At 34.3% G+C, this 24,064-nt stretch overlaps 2 protein-coding genes and 1 non-coding gene across 5 annotated transcripts; 2 read left to right on the forward strand and 1 right to left on the reverse strand.

The window, feature by feature from the left end:
- Window positions 1-2,939: 2,939 nt before the first annotated feature.
- On the reverse strand, window positions 2,940-9,495 carry LOC100244680 (uncharacterized). Of its 3 annotated transcripts, none has more exons than XM_059742786.1 (7): window positions 9,425-9,495; window positions 5,316-6,156; window positions 5,117-5,198; window positions 4,917-4,983; window positions 4,512-4,697; window positions 4,329-4,389; window positions 2,940-3,717 (listed from the first exon to the last, which is right to left on the reverse strand). In XM_059742786.1, the coding sequence occupies exons 2-7, from the start codon at window positions 5,947-5,949 to the stop codon at window positions 3,545-3,547; spliced, it is 1,203 nt and encodes a 400-aa protein (XP_059598769.1). In that variant the 5' UTR covers window positions 5,950-6,156; window positions 9,425-9,495; the 3' UTR covers window positions 2,940-3,544. The 3 variants fall into 3 exon arrangements, with proteins under 3 accessions (XP_059598769.1, XP_010660620.1, XP_010660619.1); XM_010662318.3 differs by lacking the exon at window positions 9,425-9,495 and adding an exon at window positions 7,003-9,418; XM_010662317.3 differs by lacking the exon at window positions 9,425-9,495 and having other exon boundaries at window positions 5,316-9,418.
- A 6,519-nt stretch (window positions 9,496-16,014) lies between these two features.
- LOC100260081 (putative methylesterase 11, chloroplastic) lies at window positions 16,015-22,126 on the forward strand. Its single transcript, XM_002279623.5, has 5 exons — window positions 16,015-16,585; window positions 18,788-19,024; window positions 19,500-19,643; window positions 20,289-20,420; window positions 21,515-22,126. The coding sequence occupies exons 1-5, from the start codon at window positions 16,211-16,213 to the stop codon at window positions 21,791-21,793; spliced, it is 1,167 nt and encodes a 388-aa protein (XP_002279659.2). The 5' UTR covers window positions 16,015-16,210; the 3' UTR covers window positions 21,794-22,126.
- Window positions 22,127-22,415: 289 nt separating this feature from the next.
- TRNAN-GUU (transfer RNA asparagine (anticodon GUU)) lies at window positions 22,416-22,489 on the forward strand. Its single transcript has one exon. It is a non-coding gene; the product is annotated as a tRNA-Asn (tRNA).
- Window positions 22,490-24,064: the final 1,575 nt, after the last annotated feature.

Below are 24,064 nucleotides of genomic sequence, written 5' to 3' on the forward strand. Positions count from 1 at the left end.
AAGTCCCTAAAACACCTCATGCCATGGTGATTGTGTTAATAATCTCTAATGAAGGAAGGTGGTTAGGATTACTGGATCCTGTCATCCATTTATATCCACAGGGACCACCGCCCACTTGTTGATCTTTCTCCATGGCCCCGTGGCCCCAAGTATCTCAGAAAAGCCGTATCATCCCTTTTGAAAAACCTAGCAGGATATCGTCACCAAATCAGCCCAAATGGTATGAACAGAAGGGTATATGAAAAAGAGAATGCCAGCCAAATTGTCATTTGGAAAAGATTCTTATTCTATAACGTGACATTGGTGGAAGCATGCCACGAAAAGAGTCCAAAATGTGATGATTTTATGGTAATGAAAATGGATGAAGCCACGGAGAGAGAGAGAGAGAGAGAGAGAGATGCACATGACATGTTTATGAAGAAGACGTAATGGGCTGGCATGGGAGGGTTAGGTCATGGAAGGGTTAGAGTCAACACCTACTCTCTGTACAAATACGAAAATGATGAAGAAAAAACTGATGGTGGTAGCAACAGAAAGTCATGGGCATATGAACAAGATTTGGCCATCATCACCATCCTTTTCAAGTCTGCAATGATTCCACATATATTTCCAAAGCTTTTGTGCCTTATCTCCTTATTTTCGTGGCCCTCATGATTCCACAGTTAGCACAAAGTCTTTCGAGGTTTCTGGGTCAGTCTTTTTTTAACTCAATTCATAAATTGAAAAGAAAAATCACATGTAACAAACTGATATGATTGTTTCAAATAAGAATGATGATGAATTTATTGGAGCAGGTTTTTTATATATATTTTGTGTCATGATTTTATTGTGCAGTCTTGAATGATTGGTAAATGCATCAATCATAAGGACATTCGAAGAAGTACCTTTCTCTACTACCTCTATGTTATTGTTATCCACAACAACCTTAATTTTATGACTAAACCTTATTATAAACTAATGATTATACTAAGACACCTAAATGATTAATCCTAATATATATATAGCTTTTCTTTGTAATTGTACCCACCACACTCTTTAAACCTTCTTTCCATCACAGGCCTCTCCATTATTCACCAAATTTTAACTATCATGAGTATATTCTCTTATCTTGCCAATGGAGACCTTTGGTCACATGGGTGTAAGCCAAACCAAAAAAAATTGAAATATCAACCAAAATTGATCATATTGATTCGAACTTTAATAATTATAAAGTTTAGTTTGATTTGAAATTTATAACCTAACTTTGTTGCTTCGGTTTTTTGTTTCTTCATCTCGTAATTGATAAAAACCAAACAAAACCAATATTTTAAAATTTATATATAATTATTCCATATTTAATGAGGGTTATTTTTTTTTTTTCACATTGGACTCTATTAAAATAATTTATTATTATTAGACTATGGTCAAATTAATTTTTAAACACGTAGATTATATTTTGGAATGAAAAAAATTAAATATATTTTGAACTTTAAATATAAGTCGGGTTTAATCAGTTTTAAAAACAAATCAGAGTTATGGCCTAAATTGATTTGTATTGCTCCCTAAACTACTTTCATGTGATTTTGGGCATTGAATTCTTCCTCTAGGCCAAGGTGGTATTGCTCCCTCACATTGGTGAGCTAATGATCTTGGAGGAAAGTTAGCCAACAACATGAAGGAACAACGCGAGTTTTTCTTTTTGGTTATGTATAGTTCAAAAAGTTTTGATGGAAAGAAAATAGAGAATAAAAAAATATTAAGGAAAAAAGAAAGAAAGAAAGTTGAGATAATAGAAAATTAAATTATTAAAGTGTTATTTGTATGTCGATCTTGTTTTCTATTTTAAAAAAATAATAATTAAATTATAATTCCTACATAAAATGCAAAATTCTTAAAAAGTTTATCTTAAAATAATAATGGTTTCTATTCTAAACATTATTTAAAGAAAATTAGTGTCTCAAATTTTAAAATTTTTTGAAGTAATTTTTAAGGACATAATACTGCCCGATATTTTTTGTAAAAGGGTTTTTTTTTTCTGAGGTAAATACATTTTATCCCTTTATCTTTTACATGTTTTACATTTTGTCTTCTTATATTCAAAAATTAAATAATTTATCCCTAAACTTATTAAAGAATAACATTTATTAAATAATCATTTAATGATTCGAATTCAAATCTTTTATTCAGTAACTATTAATATGAAACCTTAACATTATGAAACCTTAACATTTTTCTAGCTGCGAAATCTTATAAAAATAACTTTACTTAATACTAAACACTTTTTGTCACTAACCATTTCACAGCAAAAATTAACTTTCAATTATGAAGGACTCCTTTGCAATTGCTAATTTCATTGTTGTAACCGAAGGAGACATTCAACCATAAAAAAATTTCATGATTAATTTTTTTTTTTTTCATAAAATTTTTTCTGTGATCCAAAGACTACACTTGCAATAATTCATCTGTTTGTGACAGAAAATAGTTAGTAGCAAATTTTCTGAAATATACTCCTTTAGCTGCGACTCACTTGGTGACAAAGATATTGGAGTAAGAAACCAAACAAACCTACCATTGTTGTATTTTCCAATGTTTTAATTGACCCAAAAAATTCAAAAATATCATTTATTAAATTATATAATAAAAAATTGGAGTTCAGAGAAACACATAGCTTTTTCCAAAGGATGCCCAAGAGAGATTTTATGAGATCAATGATGATGCTGTGAATCTTGGGGATCCTGTTCAATCAGTTGAGGATGCTATATACTCAAAGATGAGCAAGAAACCAAACCCCATTGCCCCCACACCTCACTCGGAGCCAACCCCGACCAACAAACAAACAAATAGATAAATGTTTGAGGACACAACCAACTAGATTACTCGACATATGGAGAAGTTCCAAACAAGAATTATGAACAGAACATAGAATATGCTAACAACTGGATTCATTCATGTCAAAATTATTTCTCTGCAATTCCACAACCACTTTATTGAACTGTCATGAATGAATGACAGCGTTTTTCATTAAGATATGACAATCAGGATCATGCCAAGAAAGCATGGGATTCATGTTCTACGATAAGGACAGATAGAGACAGAAACTTCTGTTCAATAGTAAATAACATGGCAGTACATGGGAGAACAAGAAGCAGAGAATGGGATATAGCTAGATTGACTGCCTGGGTGGCCCTTCCTGATTGTTGTGTAAACAGGATATGAAAATCCATCAGCAAGGCTTCATCTCAGTACTAAAGCTCTATAAGTAAAGCACTTTCCAAAGTAGCTGCTTGGTTGAAGTATCAATCAGAATCCATGTTAGTCATCTCAATATGGGTTCCCCAGAAAGAGAGTTTCTCTTAAACATACATCCTAACCGTTCCAAGCAACCATCCTGTTGCAAATTACAGCATCCCACACCAGATTGACTTTTTTCACTAAAATGAAACAGCCATCAAGAATGTCATAACCCCAACTCCGTTTTTCCTACCCTATCAAAAAATCCGGTTAAGCTCACCCAAAGACTAGGCCTTGGGGAATCCAATAACCAAGCTAAAAAGAGAGATAAGAATTATCCTGTCATTGTTGAAGAAGACACAGCCCTCAAAATGCTATGGTAATAGCCCCATGATGGACTTTGTTCAGTGAGAGCACTTTGACCAAATGGGTGTCGCTCTACATACATCTTTACATCTCCAGCCATAGCTAACCCTTCCAGATATACCTGAAGCTCACCTCCTAAACCTGCCATCAATTGCATTTTCATCTGTATCATTTCCTTCTCTTAAACCAAGGACATGATATGAAAAGTTGGAAAATAAATCTACCTCCTGATACGTAGTTATTATAACATTAATGTGGATTTATTTCTGTAATAGTATAGACAATGTGAATCCATGATGTGAACTAATGGTAACTATCTAATTTGCATATTAGATATGAGAAAGCGTCAACAGTTGTTTTTCTTGGAAAATAACAATAATGACAACAATTATAACCATTTTTCCAATTTTAAGAGTTGGAAGATTTTGAGAAACAACAGATTTTATGCCGTTCATAAATTCTTCCTCTTGCATTGAGTTTTAACAAAATTTCTGCATTCTGAAATATGTAGAAATCAATTGGAGGAATGAAAATTAAGTGTCACAAAATCCTAAATCATTGGTGAGGAATTTTAAGGTCAGACAGATCACTGCAACACATGTCCTATCTCGATATTCTAATTTATAAGCCACACATATTAAGAAAATAATTAATTTGAAATTTTATAAATAGTGAAAATTATTGAAGATAACAGTTACTTCATCCAGATTGGACTAAGTCAATTGGAGGAATCATATTGAAAGACATCTTACCTAAAGAATTATCGCTTTTATCCTGGTATGTGTATGAATTAGGGAAAATTGCTGTGTGTGGCTGCATGAAAGTTTATCACATATTCAAAAACAAGAATTAGGGCATGAACTGAAAACTAAAAATAAATAAATAAGCATCTGCATCCTAAAACAGAGAAAAACAAAATAAGTGATGGAACTTACTGGATTAAGCAAAGCTTTGTATGGAGAATCATCCACCAACAATGTATTAGATTCATTATAATCTCCCTTCGGCCATGGAAGATTGGGGTCACATTTATCCCATATATTCCTCAGCTCCTTAAATACCAAGGTTTTGTGCCTGTTCTCCAAAGTTTTGAATCCTGTGTCAGTGCAGTGGGATAGATCCTGCAACCAGATGATGACGTTAAAGGTAAAACATTTTGTCATTTGCGAAACAAAACAAGGATGATGAAAATTTTTTATTTAGACACTAGAACAAGGAACCTAAAATTTGGTAGCAGATATAAAAGAAGCTGTATGGGCAAAATTTATATAGAATAGGTTGCCCAACCAATATTGGAGGCAAATACGTAGAAAATTCAAAGAAAACTTCAAAGAGCTTACCCAACAAAATAGCAGTTTGTGTTTCATATCACCAAGCAAATAGTCTACTACTTGTTCTACATTCTTCCTGCAGAAACAACTTAATTTTGAAGTTCATGTATGGGATAAGGTTATAAAATAGTTGTTTCAAGGAGAAAATAATGAAGCTACTGTAGGAGATGAAAAAAGTTAAAGACTTTGATTAGAATGGGTATGAGTACTTAGTTCTTGATGACCAGATGCCCACATCAAATCTCTCAAAGCAGAATTTCAGGAATTCAGAACAGAAGGGTCTCTTAAAAACTGAGAAGGAAAAAAATGATCCAATTACAATCTGAGTGACACAAATTGATTGACTTGATTGTGAAATAAAATGCCTGAAACTCATGAGCAGATAAACATTTTGGAGTCGATCCTCACCTGCCCTTTTTGCAATTCTTTTGTCCACCTTATACCCCTTTGGAGTATGAGATTGTATATCTGCAAGAAGCCCATTTATATCAAGAATGAGGAGCTTTTTCCTCAAATCACCTAGAGGTGCTCTTTCTGGTGGAGCCTCCAACTCATCTTTGAACTTCTTGTTTTTCTCTGCTATCTGCTTGGAGGAAGGATCATCAGATTTAGTATCTGAAATTTTGTCGTCATTGCTAGTGGGTTTCAAATCCCTTTGCCACACTCCCTTTACAGATGCAGGTCTATTGTCTGAAACCTTTGCAGCAAATTGACCAGTGGAGGCATCATCAACTGTTGATAAGGCGTCACAATGGTCTTCATGAACCTCCAGTGAGTTATCCTGTTTTTGTTTTAAATCTGATGAGGTTGGCATTATTTTTTCCTTGGTACAATAACTTTTCAATACATCCAGTTGTTGTTCACCAGAAAATCCAAGCACTTCTGGTGTACTCCAGACATTACATATCTCATCACCATTTTCTGGACTGGAGCGTTCATCAGTTGATATGGTATTTCGATCAGATTTGGAGAGGCCACCTTTCTCTAGCAGCTTATTTTCGAGTGCATCAGGCCTCTTCTTCATTCTATTTCTCAATTCCATTTCTTTCAGCAACAGGATTCACACTGGCAGGGCCTTCAGTTGTTTCTATGTCATTCTTTTAAGTTCCCATCAACCAGAGATTGCAGATTTGAATCTCCTTCTAGTAGAGTATCTTGCACTTCCCTCATAGTTATCAGAAAATTATCAGGTTCATTGAAGACCTCCATATTTTTGGTCTCCTTTACCATCTCCTTTTTCTATTGGGTCCTGCAATGATGGAAATTTAGTTCGAAAAAGGAAAAGATATATACTAATATAACACAAATCCAACAGTTTTTGATTGTATATTATGCAAATAACCAAATCAATAACTTAGCAGCTCCTATGACTGAAGGATTGGATTGATAAACAGCTAAGAGACTATTAAAGGATGAGGATGGAGTAATTTTAAGAAGCCCTCAAGCTTCCATGAACTTCTATTTTTATTTCTGCATAAAGTCCGTCTCTAACAGACATTCCAATACATCAACAGCTTTGTTGAATCTGTCCTCCTGTTCTTCTTGTTAACAAAATAAACAATTGCAAAAATTCCAGCATGAATTGTGCGAGTTTGGGTGCATTTTCTTCGTGCTCCTGTTGCTCCCATGGCTACAAAACAGGTATGCCTAGATCATTAGGCTAACTCTCTTCTTCCAGGCATTAATATATAGTAACAAAGTTCCCAACAATATCAAAATTGAACCTTTTTTTTAATCTACTGCAAATGCAGCTAATTTTCTTTTTCATTCAAAACCAAACTACAATTTAATTTTCCCTCATGATATTCAATAGTGCCCCTCAAGCTTTTATTCCATCTACATGTGTTCTAGAGTGCAAAAGCAAACTTATACTTATGAAGTTAACCACTTGTACATGTTTTTTCAAATTATCGAATATATCAAAACAAGTTGCACTAGTTCTTCTCAATGTAGCAGGAAATTTGAATCGCTCTAAAATAAGCAAAATAGTACAACTTACAACTAAACAACATCTGAGAGTATTTGGGTGCAAAATTACATGGACAAGGATTGCTCTTACAGCATGACATGGTGAGGAAAGTACATTCTGACTTACAAGTTGGAACATGATACAGAAGTTCAGCACACCTGATAGGCCTTCTTTCTTGTATGCTTTATTTTAAAGATAGATAGGATCACTCCTTTAAGAGGAGCCACACAGCTCAGTCACAGTACAAATGGCAGATGCAGGAAAATCCGAAAACAAGATAGTAAAGGAAAAAAATGCAGAGCAAAATTACCTATGACTCAAGCACATACAAAGTCTACATAGGATGCATTACCCTCTTCATAGAAGATGCCCCCATAAAACTAAAGTACAGAACATGGGTTCTACCTTGAAGAGGAAATGTTTTTTATCATCAAGAACCTATTCCTTTCTCTTCATATGCACCAAAGAGTACCAAAAGGAACTGAATTCTAGGCTGGCTTTCTCCTTTGCCCAAGAAAGCATCATGCCACCCCACAAGGTCATTGGTGATCTAACGCCAAAATGGAATCAATAAGAAACCAGACTTTACAGCTATTATTCTCTCGTGGGAGTCTCAAGGTTTCTCTGAAGACTTCATGGGTTTTCAGGGGGCTTCAATTGGGTTTCCTGAGACATATTTTGGTCCCTTAGTGTAGATTTAGATCTCTTTGCCTCCTTATAAATTAGCTTGAAGAAGCCCTCATCCTTCCTAGAACCAAATGCTTTTCCCTTAATACAATTTCTCTGGTTTCCTATAAAAATGCAAACAAGGGAAGAAGAGACAAAAAAAAGGGACGACACTACTCAGAAACATCATGGTGTACTCATAGTTTCAAAAGGCACAAGGCAACACAAGGCACACCCCTAAATGAAGTGAAACTTAACCTATGATGCATATCAATTTTATAAAATATGATCCAAAACATAATCTAATCAATAAAAAATTTAAGATTCTAAACATTTAAAAGAAGCATTCAACAAAAAAAGTTATCGAATTATATATATTTTAATATACAATTGGAAAATTCAAAAATAGAAATGTTTAAAAAGGAAAAGTAATGGAACGAGGAGTGCCTCTTCAACAAGGCAAACGAGATTCTATAACTAGGGAGTGGTAGCTCGTTGGCCTAAGCGTGCCTTTTCAAACTATAGGCGCACTAAAAAGGTTATTTCCCAGCTCCTTTTTTTGCACAAGCAATACAAATCAGGATATTGCCTGTGAGAGTGTATTGACTGCGAGAGTAAATGGTACGATGTGAGAATCCTACCCAAGCTGCAGTCAAAGCAAAGAAAAATAACCAGTGAGGGAGTAACAGCACGCCACAACTCCTTCCAAGGAAGAGCACAATCAATAACACCACCCCGCACCCCCCTCAAAACACCAACCCAAAATCAAAGGACGGGAGAATAACTTCACCCAAGTCACCCCTTAAAATCCATACCCCACAAAATGTCCTAAAATTGACTCGACTGTACAATTCTTTAGAGCCTTGGCATATCTAGGATTCCATTATCTATCTCTTTCCCCTGTTCAACACGAAATCCTCCACCATACACCACATCAGAATTGTGCTCTCAATCCATTTCCCATTATCAAATGAGCTCCCAAGGTTTACTGCAAGTGTCACTACTGCATCCTCCAACCCCCTCCCCAGTTTTCCAGCCTACACTTGCCCCTCAAGTTATCTGTTCATTTTCCTAAAAAGAGTATTTCGAAAGGCACTAATCTCCTTCAACTCTGGCGGCCGGTTCAAGCGGAGAACGCACTTGCTGCCAAGTGCCAACATACCACTAGCATTTCTCTTCTCAAAAGTCAAACCTAATAACGATCGCCCGGCCCCCACATCCCTCTAGGTTCAATAGGCCCAAAAGTCAAAGCCTAAGAGGGATGTGGACGGTCATCCTGTACAATTCAAGCTGTCGTCAAAACACAGCCCCAGCGAAATCCAATCCTTTTGGAAGCCCTAATGCTATTCACCCCCAAAAATAAATCAAAGTAACTTTTTCTTTTCATCAAAATTTTCTCACCAAACAAACAAAATCTAGAACATAAAAGTCCCCACAACTTTCTTTTCCACACCTTCTTCTTCCAAGCAAACCCTAATTTGTTTTTTTTTTTAAAAAAACGAAAAATTAATCCCAAAAAAGGAGGAAAAAACACCTTAAAGAGACCCATATGTTTGCAATGGTGAAATTATCATACAAGACTAAAAATTAGAAATCTTAGAAGAAGATGAAGATGAACGGTGAAAGATACTCAGGTAATGATGAGGACATTATAAAGGTTAAAGAAAAAATAAAAGAAAATAGAGAAGAAGAATGAGGGTGGGAGAGACCAAGACAACGAGGGTTTTCAAACATCTATTTTTGGGGTGTAAAAAAAGGTCCAAATTTCTCTTAAATTTTACGTAATCTCGTCAATGTCGCTTTCAACAGTATAGGATACTCCTGAAATCAAGAAATCATGGGAAAATTGCTTAGATTCCAACGAAGGATTCATAATTCGAACCTAGGATTTGCAGGTAAAGACACTGAAGAAGAAGACGAATAAGAAGATGAGGTCATCATTTGAGGTTTTTAAACACACGAGGTAATCTGGGTATTTTATTAAATTTTCTTTTGCTTAATAGAGAGGGACACGGTACTCACCGAACTTGTGACACCTCATATCTATGGTTGATGATGTATATGAAATTCAACTCCTTGTTGATCTCCGCCGTTGACCATATATCATTAAAAATACAAACAAATGAAACTATTATATAAGCGACTCAAATTGCAAACACAACATGAAACAAATAAAACATAAAAGACTATTTAGAAATATTTTCGACAATAATTTTTTAGAATCATTTTCAAAATCAACTCTATAATATTTTATAGAAAAAAATTAGTTTGGGAACTTGAAATGTCTCAAACTTGTTTTATGTATTTTCAAATATTTTTTAAAAAACATATGTATATTTTTTCCTACAATGCTTTATTTTCATTTTTTTTAAATGTAATACTTTATTTTTAATTATTCTTTATATTTATATAATTATTTTTTTAAAACAACTCCCATAAAAACAAGTAAAAACAACTTTATACAATTAAAATATTTTATAAAAATACCTTATTTTCAAAACAAGCTCTCAAAAAATTATTTTTATTTAAATATATTTTTGAGTTTGAAAAATATTTCCCAAAATAGAAAGTAAAATTTAAAACTTATGATTAAATTTAAAGTAAAGCAGCCCAAGGATAAGAAAGTTCTCACACAAATGATTAAAGTAAAAGAACATCCACAACAAGTTTATAACATCATTTACAATTTTTTTGTGTAAAGTTTTACATTTTTTTAAGAAAATTTTCACATGTTCTTCTCTCCCTTTCCAAGCATGACATTAAAGGAAATATGGATAAAATTTATTCACTTGCCTCAAAAATTGGGATAAATATACTTAACCACCATTAATTTGAAATTTTATCAAATTCCTCATTTATTTTAAGTGAAAAGGAGAGTATGTGAAAATAACAAATAAGAAGAATAAAGAAGATATTTAGTAAAATTTTAAACTAATAATAATTAGATATATTTAGTTAAAACATCGTGAAAGATGAGTGAAATTAGCAAAATGAAAATTTTTAGAGGTACAAAATTTAACATAACATTTACCTTTAGTCAGACCAAGTTTAGTGTAGAATAAGAATCAAAAGAATTTATTTTTTTTTGTTATACTATTTCTAATTTTATTTATTTATTTATTTATTTATTTATTTGTGTGTATTCTTTTAAAAACAAGCTGTTAGATAAAAAATTAAAACATATATTTAAAGTATGTTGAAATTATAATTTAACTTAAAGTCAAATTAAAAAAAAAATTAGTAATTTGAGAAAAATTACAAATTGTTATTTACTTGGGGAAGTCATACCTAAAAAGCCTTCAAATCCTCTACTTGAAACCTTAACCATTCAAAACCCTATAAAACTATAAGGTAGGCGAGAAAATAAGAGAGTGAAAAAAAAAAAAAAATACAATAAAATGATATCTGGTTGAAAAAACTATCAAAGAAAAATACTAAGTAAGCATAAATGTAAGATTCTTAATCTCACATTGGCACGAGAATGGGTTTGGTGAGTAGAAATGAGATGGAGCGAAATGTGGGCAGTTTATATAAGGGCATTTTGGCAGTGAGCTTTGGCACACCACTAAGCAATATATAAGATTAGCCACATTTGTTCCACCTCAAATGGGATTTTATAGTTGCTTCTAATTAGGACTACAACCATAGGCCTGACCATTGCTTGCAGCCCAACTAATCTCGCAACTATAGGCTTAACATGAAATTTCATTCCATGAGGCTCAATTAATCTTACAATCATAGGCTTAGGGGGAAATTCCTTTGGTTGGGGCTTAATCATAAAAGTTGCAATTTTATTGGTCAAATTATTACTACAAATAATAATTTAATTCATCCTCAACTCCTAAAATTCTTAGGTAACAAGTTCGATAATTGGTATATTCAGATGCATGTTTGGTTTTGATCTCACAATTTTATGAGATCTAGTGAACAACAGTTACAATAAAGTAACCGATCCAGAAGAATTTAAGACACTATCAAAAAAGTAAAAAGATTCATTGAAGGATTTTTGAACGAAAGATCAAAAAGTGCTTTATGTACTATTTCAAGCAATAGATGAATTCATATTTGAGAAAATCTCAAAGGCAAAAACCATAAAAGAGGCATGTGTTATTTTATAAAAATTATACAAAAATTAATAATCGTGTCAAACGAATGAAGTTATAAACAATAAGAAGTAAATTTAAGTCTCTCTGCATGAATGACTTTGAATCAATCTCGAATTATTTTAATTGGGTACAAATCATTGTAAACCATATGCGGATTAATGATGAGAAGCTTGATGATCAATGAATAGTAGAGAAAATTATGCAATTTTTAAGTGTAAAATTTGACTATGTTGTTGTAGTGACTAAAAAAGGAAAGAATATCTTCACTTTAAGGATTGATGAATTCATTGTGTTCACATTAACAACAAATGAATTAGATAATCAATTTTACTAATTTGAAACAAGTCTTGTAGAGTAAAGCATCTACAAGAGGTCGTGGCGACCAATAAGATAGAAGAGGTCATAGTCATGGCAAAGGCAGAGAAGGACATAACAACTTTAACAATAGAGATGAAATGGTGACGAAAATTATTCTAAAGGAAGGGGCAACACTCTTGGACCTGAAGACAAGTCACACATACAATGTTTTATATGTAAAAGGTATGGACACCACAATCACACATACAGTGTTTTATATGTAAAAGTTATGGACACCACAAGTCACACAAATATATTTTGACCTTTATAAATGATTTTACAAGAAAATTTTGAATTTATTTGTTAAAATAAAAATCTAAGGCTCTTTATGTTTATAAAATTCAAAACTCTTACTAAAAGACAAAGTGGTTGTGATATAAAGATGTTGAGATTTGATAGATAAAGAAAATTCACCTCCAATGAATTTTATAATTATTGCAAAAGTTATGGTATTCAGCGATAGTAGTTATGTACCTCAACAAAAAGATATAGTTAAAAGGAAAAATAAAACCATTATGGAAATGGTAAGAAATTAACATGTTGAAGGTCAAGTCCCTTCTAAAAACCTTTTAGGTAGAAGTGGTTACATGTACAGTGTTCTGATTAAGTGGGTATCCTATTAAAGCAGTTTTGAAAGAACACCTAAGGAAGTTTGAAATAGTAATAAAAAACTTCTATTTGAACTTAAGTTCAACTAAATATATTCAAATATTAATAAAAATAAACAACTTAACATTTTATAACATTAGCTTCCATAGGTACTTAAGTTAATGCATTGGAGTGGTCCCAAAATTTGACATTCTATTTTAACATTTACATTAAAGAGTAATTGTCTATGCTAAAAAATAGCTTTATATTGCTATTTTTGGGTGACATCCGAGATGCTCTTAGCTTAAAGACAAAATAAATAAATAAATGTCATTTTACTAATTTAGCATTTGACCATTTTTCATAAAAATGTTTTTAATAAAAATATTATAGACAAAAACCCGATTCGGGAATGATTTTAAAAGAGCTTAAAACACTTCCAAATGTTTGAACGTATATGACAAATTTTTTAAAATGTCAAAAATTACTTCAACTAATTTTTGAACAAGCACTTGATAAGTGATTTCAAAAAAGAAGCACGATTGCTAAAACGCTACAAATAAAGGGGCTTCAACTAGAATTACTAATCACTATGAACTCTCAATTCTCCCAACTTGAAATTAAACCGATACATTTGCTATCTCTTCAATGATTAAAGATGGCTCATGCCCCAACTCCTTCCAAAATTTGTTTAGTTTATACCAGCTCCACTGGTGCTCCACTTCTTGAGCCAAGCATGACAAATTATTATGACCCTCTTGATGCATCCTACTAGGCAGTGGTCCAACTCTTCAATCTCCCAATTCATCCATACATATATATATTTGGAACACCGGTCAGATGGCAGTAAGCAGATGAGTCTGTGAGTGAGGCACATGAATCCCAGGCCCAAAAGACTATGTGCGCCTTCTCATTTCCAAGACGTGGAATGTGACCAACATATCTCTGGCCCCTATCAAGATTCTACCTAGCATGCAATGCCCCATTAACCATGCCCATATATTCAATTAAATGATCAAACATGTGGGTGATATCTTTAAAGCTGCTTGCAAGCCTCAGCTCTATCATATATTCCAAGTGTTGCTTTGCAGGAGGATCACTAGGATCATGTGCATATCATGTATGCCATCATTGCATAGCCACATGTCAATTTCTCATCTATATATATACTACTATTTTCTCAATGTGGATATGGTCTAGTGGTCATACAAGAGAGGAAGCCACATGCCTTGTTATGATGCCTTGGTGCATTCTTTCGAGGTTCAAAAGCAAAGGGAAAGATCAGAGGAGGAAGTGGTCCTAGAACTATTCATGTTGTGAAATATACCTTTCCCGTTTACCGATTTCAGTCTGGTCATAGGAGAATGGGATATATTTAGGAGTTTGTTGCTTTTGGGTGTAACTGGGAAGGTACCATAAAAGTTTAGATATACAATCCATGGACGCAGTATTAATGAGTGGTTAGCTCGTACGTGTAAACGTATTTTAAAATTGTACAAGTTTCTTAGGCTTAGAGCAGACCCGTTTGGGAAAGTGCCGATAGTGACATCATTTAGCTATTTATGGTTAATATGAACTAGGTTTTGGTAGACAGTGATAAAAAACCACCTGGACAAGAACTGAAAGATGGAGACGGGGAAGGATATGGGTGGTTCAACATCCCACCTATATAGTGGAAAAGAGTCAATTAATAATAGGGCATGCACAGTTGGTAAGTGAGCATCTAAAGCTTAAGGCATGCATGGTTGGGGCAATAGGGCATTAAAGAACCTCATTTGTAACCACTACTTTCCACCACCCCATGCCCATACATAGCTTCAAGAAGCAACTTAAAAGTGTAGGGTATTAAAGAAACTTCTCAGCATTCAACATCCGCCAATCAGCTTTTATAGAATCCACAGCACTTGGGACCATATCCAACAGGCCTGCAATGATGCCACTCATCTACCAACAACCCTAGAAAAATAAAAGACATTACTGATAGGTTTACCTCCATTAATGGTCAATGAATATAGCTCCCTTCGAGTGCAGGGTCAATATGTTTCTCCTGAAATATTAATGGATCAAAAGACTTTCTTAAGCTCATTTTGGAGTAAGAAAACAACTTGGGATTCTTTACCATTAAGTCTTTTCTATGACATAAGGGAATGGAAATGGGAATTTGACAAAGGATTGTGGGGTTTGGCTGGGCTGTCCATATGCTGCCAGACAAGTCAAGTTTGTTCCGAGATGTGATAATGAAGCTTTGGAGCTAGTCTTGGTCAATTAGGGACTACCAATTAATTTTTTCTAGCTGGGTTTGCAGGCCTTTGGGTATCATTATCTCATGTTGTTTTCTTCTTCTTCTTCTTTTCTCTTGGTCGGTTCTCTTCTCCATTTGGCTATACATATCTCCATCACAAATATTTAATGGCTAGGTGGAGTTATTGCTAGCTTTATCTATTTCACTTTCCTCAGTTTAAATGAATGCAGCCTAACCCTCCTTAGTCTTGAATTCAATTCTACTATGTATTAGGGTAATTATCATTCTTTTTGAGATATATGGAACAAAATAATTAACCAAACCACTCCTCAAGGTGTGGTTGGTTGTCAAGAAACTTGTTCAAGAAAATGAAGTTGAAGGAAACTTACTTTTTTAGCAATTGACCTTTTTTACTTTGAAAAGTTAACAAATTGAGAAAATATCTATTCAATTTTTAATATTTGTGGTTGAAAATATACGATAAAAACTAAATCATTTGATGATAGTACAAATAATAAGACCTAAATACTAAAGAATTGGACCAAGTTCAAATAGTAGAATCATGATATAAAAGAATAAAATTAAATGCAAAATAATGAGATTTAAATGTACATATGACATGACCTGATTAATCATGTGTTTTGATACTAACCCGATCAATGATATAATCAATAATATGGTTAGACTTTTTTTTTTTCTTTTTTGGTATGAAAAGATTCTTTAGATAACAAAATCTCTAATTTATTTGATTGATATAATCAATATTTATCTAAAAGTGTAATTTAATTGATGAATCTTATCGAGGTAGGCGTTTATTTATTGGAATATGAATTATTATAAATGAGTATATTTTTATATTAAAGTAATTTATTTGATTAATTATTAATATATTAAATATCTTATTAAATCATTTTAAAATAAAAATTATATATATATATAGTAATATTATCTTTATATATATATACATATCTTATATGATCATATTGAATAAAATTTTAATTATTTTTTCTTAACATATCTTGTATTAATTAAAATTTAAAATCAAATAAGAATTTATATATTTTATTTTTTAAAAGATTATTTTGACTTTTTTCTTTTGATCAAATATTTTTTTAGAAAAGGCAAAAATGGGCAAAAAAAAAAAATAAATAAAATAGGGAATAAAAACTGTTCTGGGAAAAGAGATTCAGAAAACATTTTACACAAGATTCAGAGCCTATAAAACTAGCAAAGCTCACATTCTCAACCCTTATGGTTGCGTTGCAGTCTTCCGATCTCTCTCTCTCTCTTTCGTCGGCGTTATGCCTCTAAATATATAATGTATTCATATTCATATTTATAGGGGGAGTCTTTGTCACATGCAACTGCAACAACAATGGGAAACCTGTGCAGCTGCTTCTCCCCCAAGTCTGTGAGGCAGAAGAGGAAGACCAAGGCCTCTAAGCGATTGCCCAATTCTTCTTCCACTGCTGCGGGTGCGCTGCCCACTGGCTCCAGTAATCGATGGACTCGAATGCGATCTTCTCGAAAGGAGAAGGTCCAGGATGCGCTTATTCAGGAACAGGCTATGGCGGCGGCTATTCTCTTTCAGCAGCATCAGCGCAACGGGGGGCCTCTGCCCTTCGATCGCTCCACTTCTCTCAGGTTTCCCACTTCTGGGTCCAAGAAAAATTCGCTGCCCAGGAGTTCTAGCTCTAGGGCTCGCTCTCTCACTGATCCTCTGCTTCAGCCTCAGCAGCTTGTTAATCAGGTTTGGTTTGTTTTTTTTTCCCCTCTCTTTCTGGCCTTTTTGGAAATTTTGATTGTCGAATTTGATATTAGTCTGAGGATTGCACGTGGGTTTTTTTTTTGGGTTGTTGGGTATGGGGCAATTGAGTCGAAATGGAATTTTTTTAGACTGGTGATTTTGGAAATGGTTGGTTGTGTTATTTTTTTGTTGGATTGTTTTGCATGGCCGGTTTATCCCACACCATGGATTTTTTGAATAATCAGCTATTAATGTCAAAAAAACCATTGGTTCAAAGGCTCAGAAATTCAGTTTCTGACTGTGTTTGTTGTTAAGCACCATAGAGGATTGGGAAAATTCATTGCGGGGTTGGGTACTCAAATAGAAATTTTGAATGTGATGGGTAAAGAGTTGTACATACCATGTATACTTTTGTGTGCCCTTTTTGTAGGCGCTTTTAATACAATTGATCTTTACCTATCAAAAAATGATGGAAAAGGCTTGTGGGTTTGGTACTCCGTTCAAGTTCAGTGGAAGCCTTGTCTGATCACAGCCTTGTGGATGATCCATAAGGAAGTTTGATTACAATTATCATGCGGTAGGGCCTGGTGGGTTTATTGTCTTCTACAGGTTGCTTTCATGTAACTAATTATGCTCTTTATAACACTAAGCACCCATTTGGGAGTGATTTTGAGAGGGCTAAAAGCGCTTCCTAATGCTTGAAGCACCTTTTTACACGAAGAAGGCATTTGGCAAATTTTTGAAGATCACTTTTTAAAAATCTAGAGAATCACTTGAATTGATTCTTAGAACTCTTCTAAAAATTATTTTTTGTTATATAATACACCATCAAAATATACGATCAAACCCTTCTGTTGGTTTACATCCAAACATTAAGTAATTCTCTTTAAAAGTTTTTCTAATGGAAGCATTACTAATAAAAAAGTGTTTTAACTAGAATCACTCCCAAACAGGCTCTTTGTAAAACAACATACATGCCATATGCATTGAACCACAATTAGTTAATTGTTTTGATTGAGGACCACCCAAATAAAAAGGAGGGAATCATTATTTTAAAATGGGGATGTTATTCTTTTTTTATGATTCAACCACTGATCATATCCATTCCATACTTGCACATGTCCATGGACTCTAAATTTATACCAGAGTGGGCAGGGTTAATGCTCAAAAAACCATTATTACCCCAGCCCATGATGGATCACCACTAAATAAACCTTACTTTTCTTGCACGCAAGCTAGGATCTCTCCATAATGGAAGGGACAAATGGATGGAGGAATGCCCTGTTTTAACCCCATCTACTGCATTCCTATTGGTACATGGTGCTTGAAATACCTGCACAGTTTTTCTCAACCACCATTTTGTCAAGATCTTGGATTTATCATTTTAGCTCAAGAGAGGTTTTCTCATTTCCTGTGGATTCTATAAGTGTGTGTGCATGTGTTTGCATGCACATTAGTATGATAAGTATTCTTATGAGCTTCACTTGTAAATGATATTTAAATTTTGGCTTCCTGTTTCTTGTGCCTGTTCATTTATGGTTAATAATTTACATGGAAAATATTTATATTGTATTTAAAGTAAAATATGAGTGCTGTCTAGATGGGAAGAAGCCTTCATCATAGTGTCAAGGTTGCCGTTTCAAGTCATTTTTTCAGAAATATAGTTTATCTTTTGCAACTGACTATCAGGGACCAGGAATTGGGCCAAGCTCAAACTAAGTAATATGATTGCAGAATGAGCTAACCACAACTGAGCTTATGGTTTCTTATTTGAGTATGACTTGAGCTAGTTTCTGCCCAGCATGATGAACAGACCCATTATGGGACATTACTTTAAGCTGCAGAGGGTGTTGAAATAGTTGTGCCAATTTGTCTAACTTCTAATGCCATGGCCTATTTTGTAATCTTTTCTTTTTTATTATTCTTTATTATACATCATATAAAGAATGCGCTATTAAATTTCAACTAACTTATTAAATATATGTTCAATGTTTCAAACTTTAAGATGTGAAGTTTTGCATCATAATTACTGGTGTATTTCGTGTGTCTTTGATATCTTCTCAGGATCTAAAACTCAATGAACTTATAGGTCATGGTGGCAATATCAATATGTTTATTGCTATTGAATCCTAGAATGTAAAATATTTTTTTTTCGTAAGTCATTCTCATTGTTGCACCGTTTTTAACTATTTTCCTCTTTGACAGGATGTGAAGCTTGATGATCTAGAGACCAACCATTTTGTCCTTGTCCATGGAGGTGGTTTTGGTGCTTGGTGTTGGTATAAAACTATAGCGCTTCTAGAAGATGGTGGATTTAGAGTTACAGCTGTAGATTTAACTGGTTCTGGAATTCATTCATTTGACACCAATAGCATTACAAGTCTTACCCAATATGTGAAGCCAGTCACAGATTTTCTTGAAAAACTTGCTGATGGGGAAAAGGTGCCATTCTATGTCTTGCTCTTACTTTTTCTTCTACATATGCTGCATTTTCCACTTATGTTCTTGTAAGACAATAGAGAGTTCTTCTGATGACACTCCACTCAGTCATTGTCAAAAGTTCACAACTACATCTTGCATAGGTTTCATCAAGACAATATCTGTAGATTCCATCCACTTATTCTCTGTCATCAGAGGTGATCAGAGCTAATCAAGTTATGTTTTATAATTCTGCTGTTTGTTTTATCCCATGGGAACTCATACATGGCTTTCCATATATAAGTTCATTCTTCTGGTAAGCTATATCTGAAAGCCTATCAGAAAAGTTGAATATGGGAAAGTTTGCCTCCTAAGTTTCTTGGGTCCAATTTTAAGCTATTTTTTATTTGAATCTGAAATGGGACCTAGCCTAGTAGTAGGATTTTCAGCATGTATGATGTATCTAACCTGCTTGTTTTCTTTTTTAAAATTTATGCAGGTGATATTGGTTGGACATGATTTTGGTGGTGCATGTATATCGTACATGATGGAGTTATTCCCTTCTAAAGTTTCAAAGGCTGTTTTCGTTGCTGCAGCAATGTTGACTAGTGGACAAAGTACTCTTGATATGTTCTCCCAAAAGGTTTCAAACTTCATTCTATAGATTATTAAATTTGGTGGAAGCAATGATTTCCAAATAAGTGAAATGATCCTAGAATTTGAAATATGAAAAATGCTTCCATACATATTCCAGTTCCTGGATTGCTTCCTGAAACTTCTGTATTGAACTTCTTGTGCATAATTTGCACTGGCATGGTGCTACTGCTCCACCTTATTACCCAACATCTCAAGAAATGTCTTGTCTTTATTCATTGACAATTTGTGTGCATGTGTACGTGAGAGGTCATGATTACGCTTTAATATTTTCTTCCATAAGATTTTTTGAACTTTGTTTAGACATTTACATATTTTCTGGGAGACACGGTTTTCTCTTCTTTTTGCCTGACATATGTTTTACTTGTTCAAAGAAAAAGGATCAATGGCTGGAGGGGTTTAAAAGGCCTAAGCAAACAAAAAATGGTTAAGTCTTCCCTCTGAGCAATTAAGAGAGGTCAAACTCTTCATTTAGGTCCAACCTAACCACAAAGTATGAAGGGAACCTCTGGATAAGAAGTTGGCTAGATTCAACTTTCCCTAAGATGTCCTTAAAACATTACATCTTAAACAAAAGTGTAGATACATAAAAATTTTGGTTTGTATGTGTGATTAATACATTAAGTTATCGCAGGGAGATTCAAATGAACTGATGCGACAGGCTCAGATATTTTTGTATGCAAATGGGAATGATCATCCTCCAACAGCTATTGATCTTGACAAATCATTGTTGAAGGACTTGTTATTCAACCAGAGTCCTACCAAGGTATGTTTTACTATATAAATTTCGTAATAGAGTATAATTATTTTCTTTAAATACATTTACTTTACACAAACATGTATAATTATGATGTTGGGGCACTGAGCTTCAGGCATAGCTGCTTAGACCAATGACTATGTTGCTACAATCACATATATTTACTATGCACAAGCATGTGCAAAGACATACATATGGGTGAGCGCACACTTAAGTAGATGATCGTTTCTCTATACATGCAGTCACCAATAGGCGGGTTGTTGCCACAAACATCATGTGCCAACACATCGTTCCAAATGTTATTTAAGATTATGTGATTGAAGATTGCAAACCACCAAGTCTCGGGTTCATTGACTGAGCCTCAATACTCAGCAAATATTCTGGTGTGAGACTGTGAACTATTTAGGCCAAGCTGCAGTCTTTGGTGTCTGGAGCTTGAATCCTCCCTTGACTGCATAAATCATAGATTGTCATCAGCATCTCTTTTAAATGGTTGTCAGAAACATTTGCTACTGGTGAAATAACGGACACTAGTATTTAATGATACATGTCTTTGAAACATAGTCTAGGTTTTGTGTTGGTTTGTTTCTAATATTTAAGGAATCCTATGGATGAAAATTCAAGTGTGACTTTTTAATTGCTGACTTATTATACAATTTGGTTTAAGGTTAACGTTGAAGGGACCTCGATTGATTAGAAAAGCTCGCTATGCTCTTTGCTTGGTAATTACCTGTAGAATTAAGTAGTGGGGCTTGAACAACCAACCGCTTTTGGGAGCTGTCCAGCTGCCATGCTTTTTCCTTAATTTTCATTTGTTGGTAGAAGCCAATCTTGAAGTCCCAGAAACGGCTTCAGTTCTTCACAAATTCTGATGTATGAAAATGCTATATTTGTCCTGTCAATTTTCTTTTGTTGGTAAAAACAAAAGGATTCTTAAAGCAGAAGCATTGAAATTATTTTAATGGCTTTTAGCTGTCTTTCTTCTCAAAGTTGTTGAAATGTGCCCCTTAATTCTTTTTAAAATTTCTAATGTTCTGATAGCAACAGCCCCCTCATGTGTGTTTGTTTCCTAGCTGATTCTCTTGTTTGCTTTCCCAATCCAGGATGTTGCATTAGCATCTGTTTCAATGAGACCAATGCCCTTTATGCCAGTATTGGAAAAGCTCTCTCTTTCCGAAAAGAACTATGGTTCTGTCAGGAGGTTTTATATTGAAACACCTGAAGATAATGCTATTCCAGTTTCGCTACAAGAGAGCATGATAAACTCAAGCCCACCAGAACAGGTCTTCCGGCTAAAAGGTGCTGATCACTCACCCTTTTTCTCAAAGCCTCAAGCCCTGCACAAGCTTTTGGTAGAGATCTCAAAATTACCATCAACTTAGAAGAGTCTTGGAGCTGGATGGTGGATGGTTTTTGGAAGTCCCTCCCCCTCCTTAACGTCTGATATGTAATACAGTCGCATTATGGGCACAGGTTGAGTGATGATGTACATGGCGCATAATATCAAACATTGTCCTGTAATGCCTATGCTGCTTAGAAAATTTCAGACCTGTTCTGCCAGAACATGAATGACGTTCAAATCTTTTGCTTTCGCTCCCTTGCCCATCTTTTGTTCGAAGTTTTTTTTCCTGTTAAGAGATGCTTATAATATATCAATGCTACCGACAATTAACATTGTTGGAATTGCACAATAATTTGAGTGGCGATTTTCTTCCTGCACAAGGCTTCTGGATGTTGTAGTTTGGATTATGTGTTGTTTCTGGTTGAAGACGTTGAGGCTGGAGCTATTTGATATATAACAGGAGCAGCACCTGTTAATTGTGAAGCGAAAACGGGAGGCGGTGAATCTCGGCAAGTTGGTTTCCGTTACCCCTCATGGTTGAATGTTCAGTGGACGGATGAAGTTGTTTATGAGGTTGGTTTAGCTTCTCAATAATTATACTTTCACAGATGGTAAATGATGACATAGTATCATATTATGTAGCTGAAAAAGGCTCTACAATTGCTGGAATAGCTCAGTTGGTTAGAGCGTGTGGCTGTTAACCACAAGGTCGGAGGTTCAAGCCCTCCTTCTAGCGACACTTTTTTCATTTTTGTTCCTTTTTACACGCCCTGCAAGACAGTACTCACATTGGAGATACCAAAATTGGTGCATAGAAATTCAAAGCCCTTGGAAGAGGAAGAGAAAGGTTAGTGAGAACATCTACCAAAAATAAAACTTAGAATTTTTTTTAATTTGAGGAATTGATTATTTGATTTAAGGAGTTAAAAATTGACTCTATTTATATGCCCCTACAAGATAGTAGTCACATTGGAAATATCGAAATTGGTGCATAGAAATTCAAAGAGCTTGAAAGAGAAAGGTCAGTGAGGACATCTACCAATTGATATTTAGACGAGATATACAAGACACTAAAGGAAGCATAGTTAATGTGCACTCTATGGCAGGTGAGCCATCATGAAGTGCACCAACTACTTGCCAATACTTTATGGCAGGTGAGCCATCATGAAGTGTTAACAGTTGAGAGCTAGACATTGATGTCATAATGTTTTTTGTACTAAGCATGTTTGTTCTTATAAGAAGATCACAAACAGATTTATGTTAAGTGAGTAGAATACCTATGGCTGGAGAGTACATCAACACCAAGTAGTATAGATATCCTAAATCTTTAGCAAAGAATTTGTTTGATAAAGCCTGTAGAAAATAGTCAATGGAGCCTGCAGTTTTCCTTATAACAATTCGATCATCGACATAAACAAGAAAATAGACAGTGATATTAGTAGATTTATAAATAAATAAGAAGACATCATTGCTTGAATTGATAAAGCCATAGAAGAGAAGAAATCTCTTCAGTTTATTGTACTATGTTGGGGTGCTTGTTTTAAGCCATGGATAGCCCTTTAAAGCTTGCAAACATAAGTTAAATAAGTGGAATCTAAAAAACTAAGAGGTTGTTCCATGAAAACATCCTTTAAGAGAATGTCATGTAGAAAGACATTATTGACATCAAATTGTCGAATGAACCAACCCTATGAGAGGGATCAAACATGTCGTGGTTAGCTTGACAATAGGACTAAATGTGTTATGATAATCTAAGCCTGGATGTTAATGGAAGCCTTTAGCTACAAATGAGCCTTATAGAAAGAGATAGAGTCACTAGGGTTTTGTTTGTTGTGGAAGGCCCACTTATAATCAACAACATTCTAATTTGGACTTAAGCAACCAAATCCCAAGTATCGTTATGAAGAAGAGCATTAAACCTTTCACACATTGTTTGATGCCATGGGGAGTCTTTAGTGCTTGTGTGACACAAGAGGCTTAGCAACGAGATATTTGGTTATGGTAAGGGCTTTAGGTTGAAAAATGTTATTCTTGGCTTGGGTTAGCATGGCATAGGAGACTAGAGGAGATGATGGATGAGGTTTGTGGAATGGCTTTGGTTTAAGTGTACAAATAGTAGATAGCTAGGGTAGATATAGTGATAGGGGCTAGAACATCAAAAGTATTACCTTAGTAGATAAATAATGGAACAAGTGTAGGAATAATAGGATTTATAGGTTTAAGGACAATAGGATTTATAAGCATACGAACAAAAGACAATGCAAGTGTAGGGATAGAAGGTTGAGCATCAGAGGTATTACCTTATTCAACA

Source organism: Vitis vinifera, chromosome 14 (genome assembly GCF_030704535.1).
Source record: "Vitis vinifera cultivar Pinot Noir 40024 chromosome 14, ASM3070453v1".
Classification (NCBI taxonomy): Eukaryota; Viridiplantae; Streptophyta; class Magnoliopsida; order Vitales; family Vitaceae; genus Vitis; species Vitis vinifera.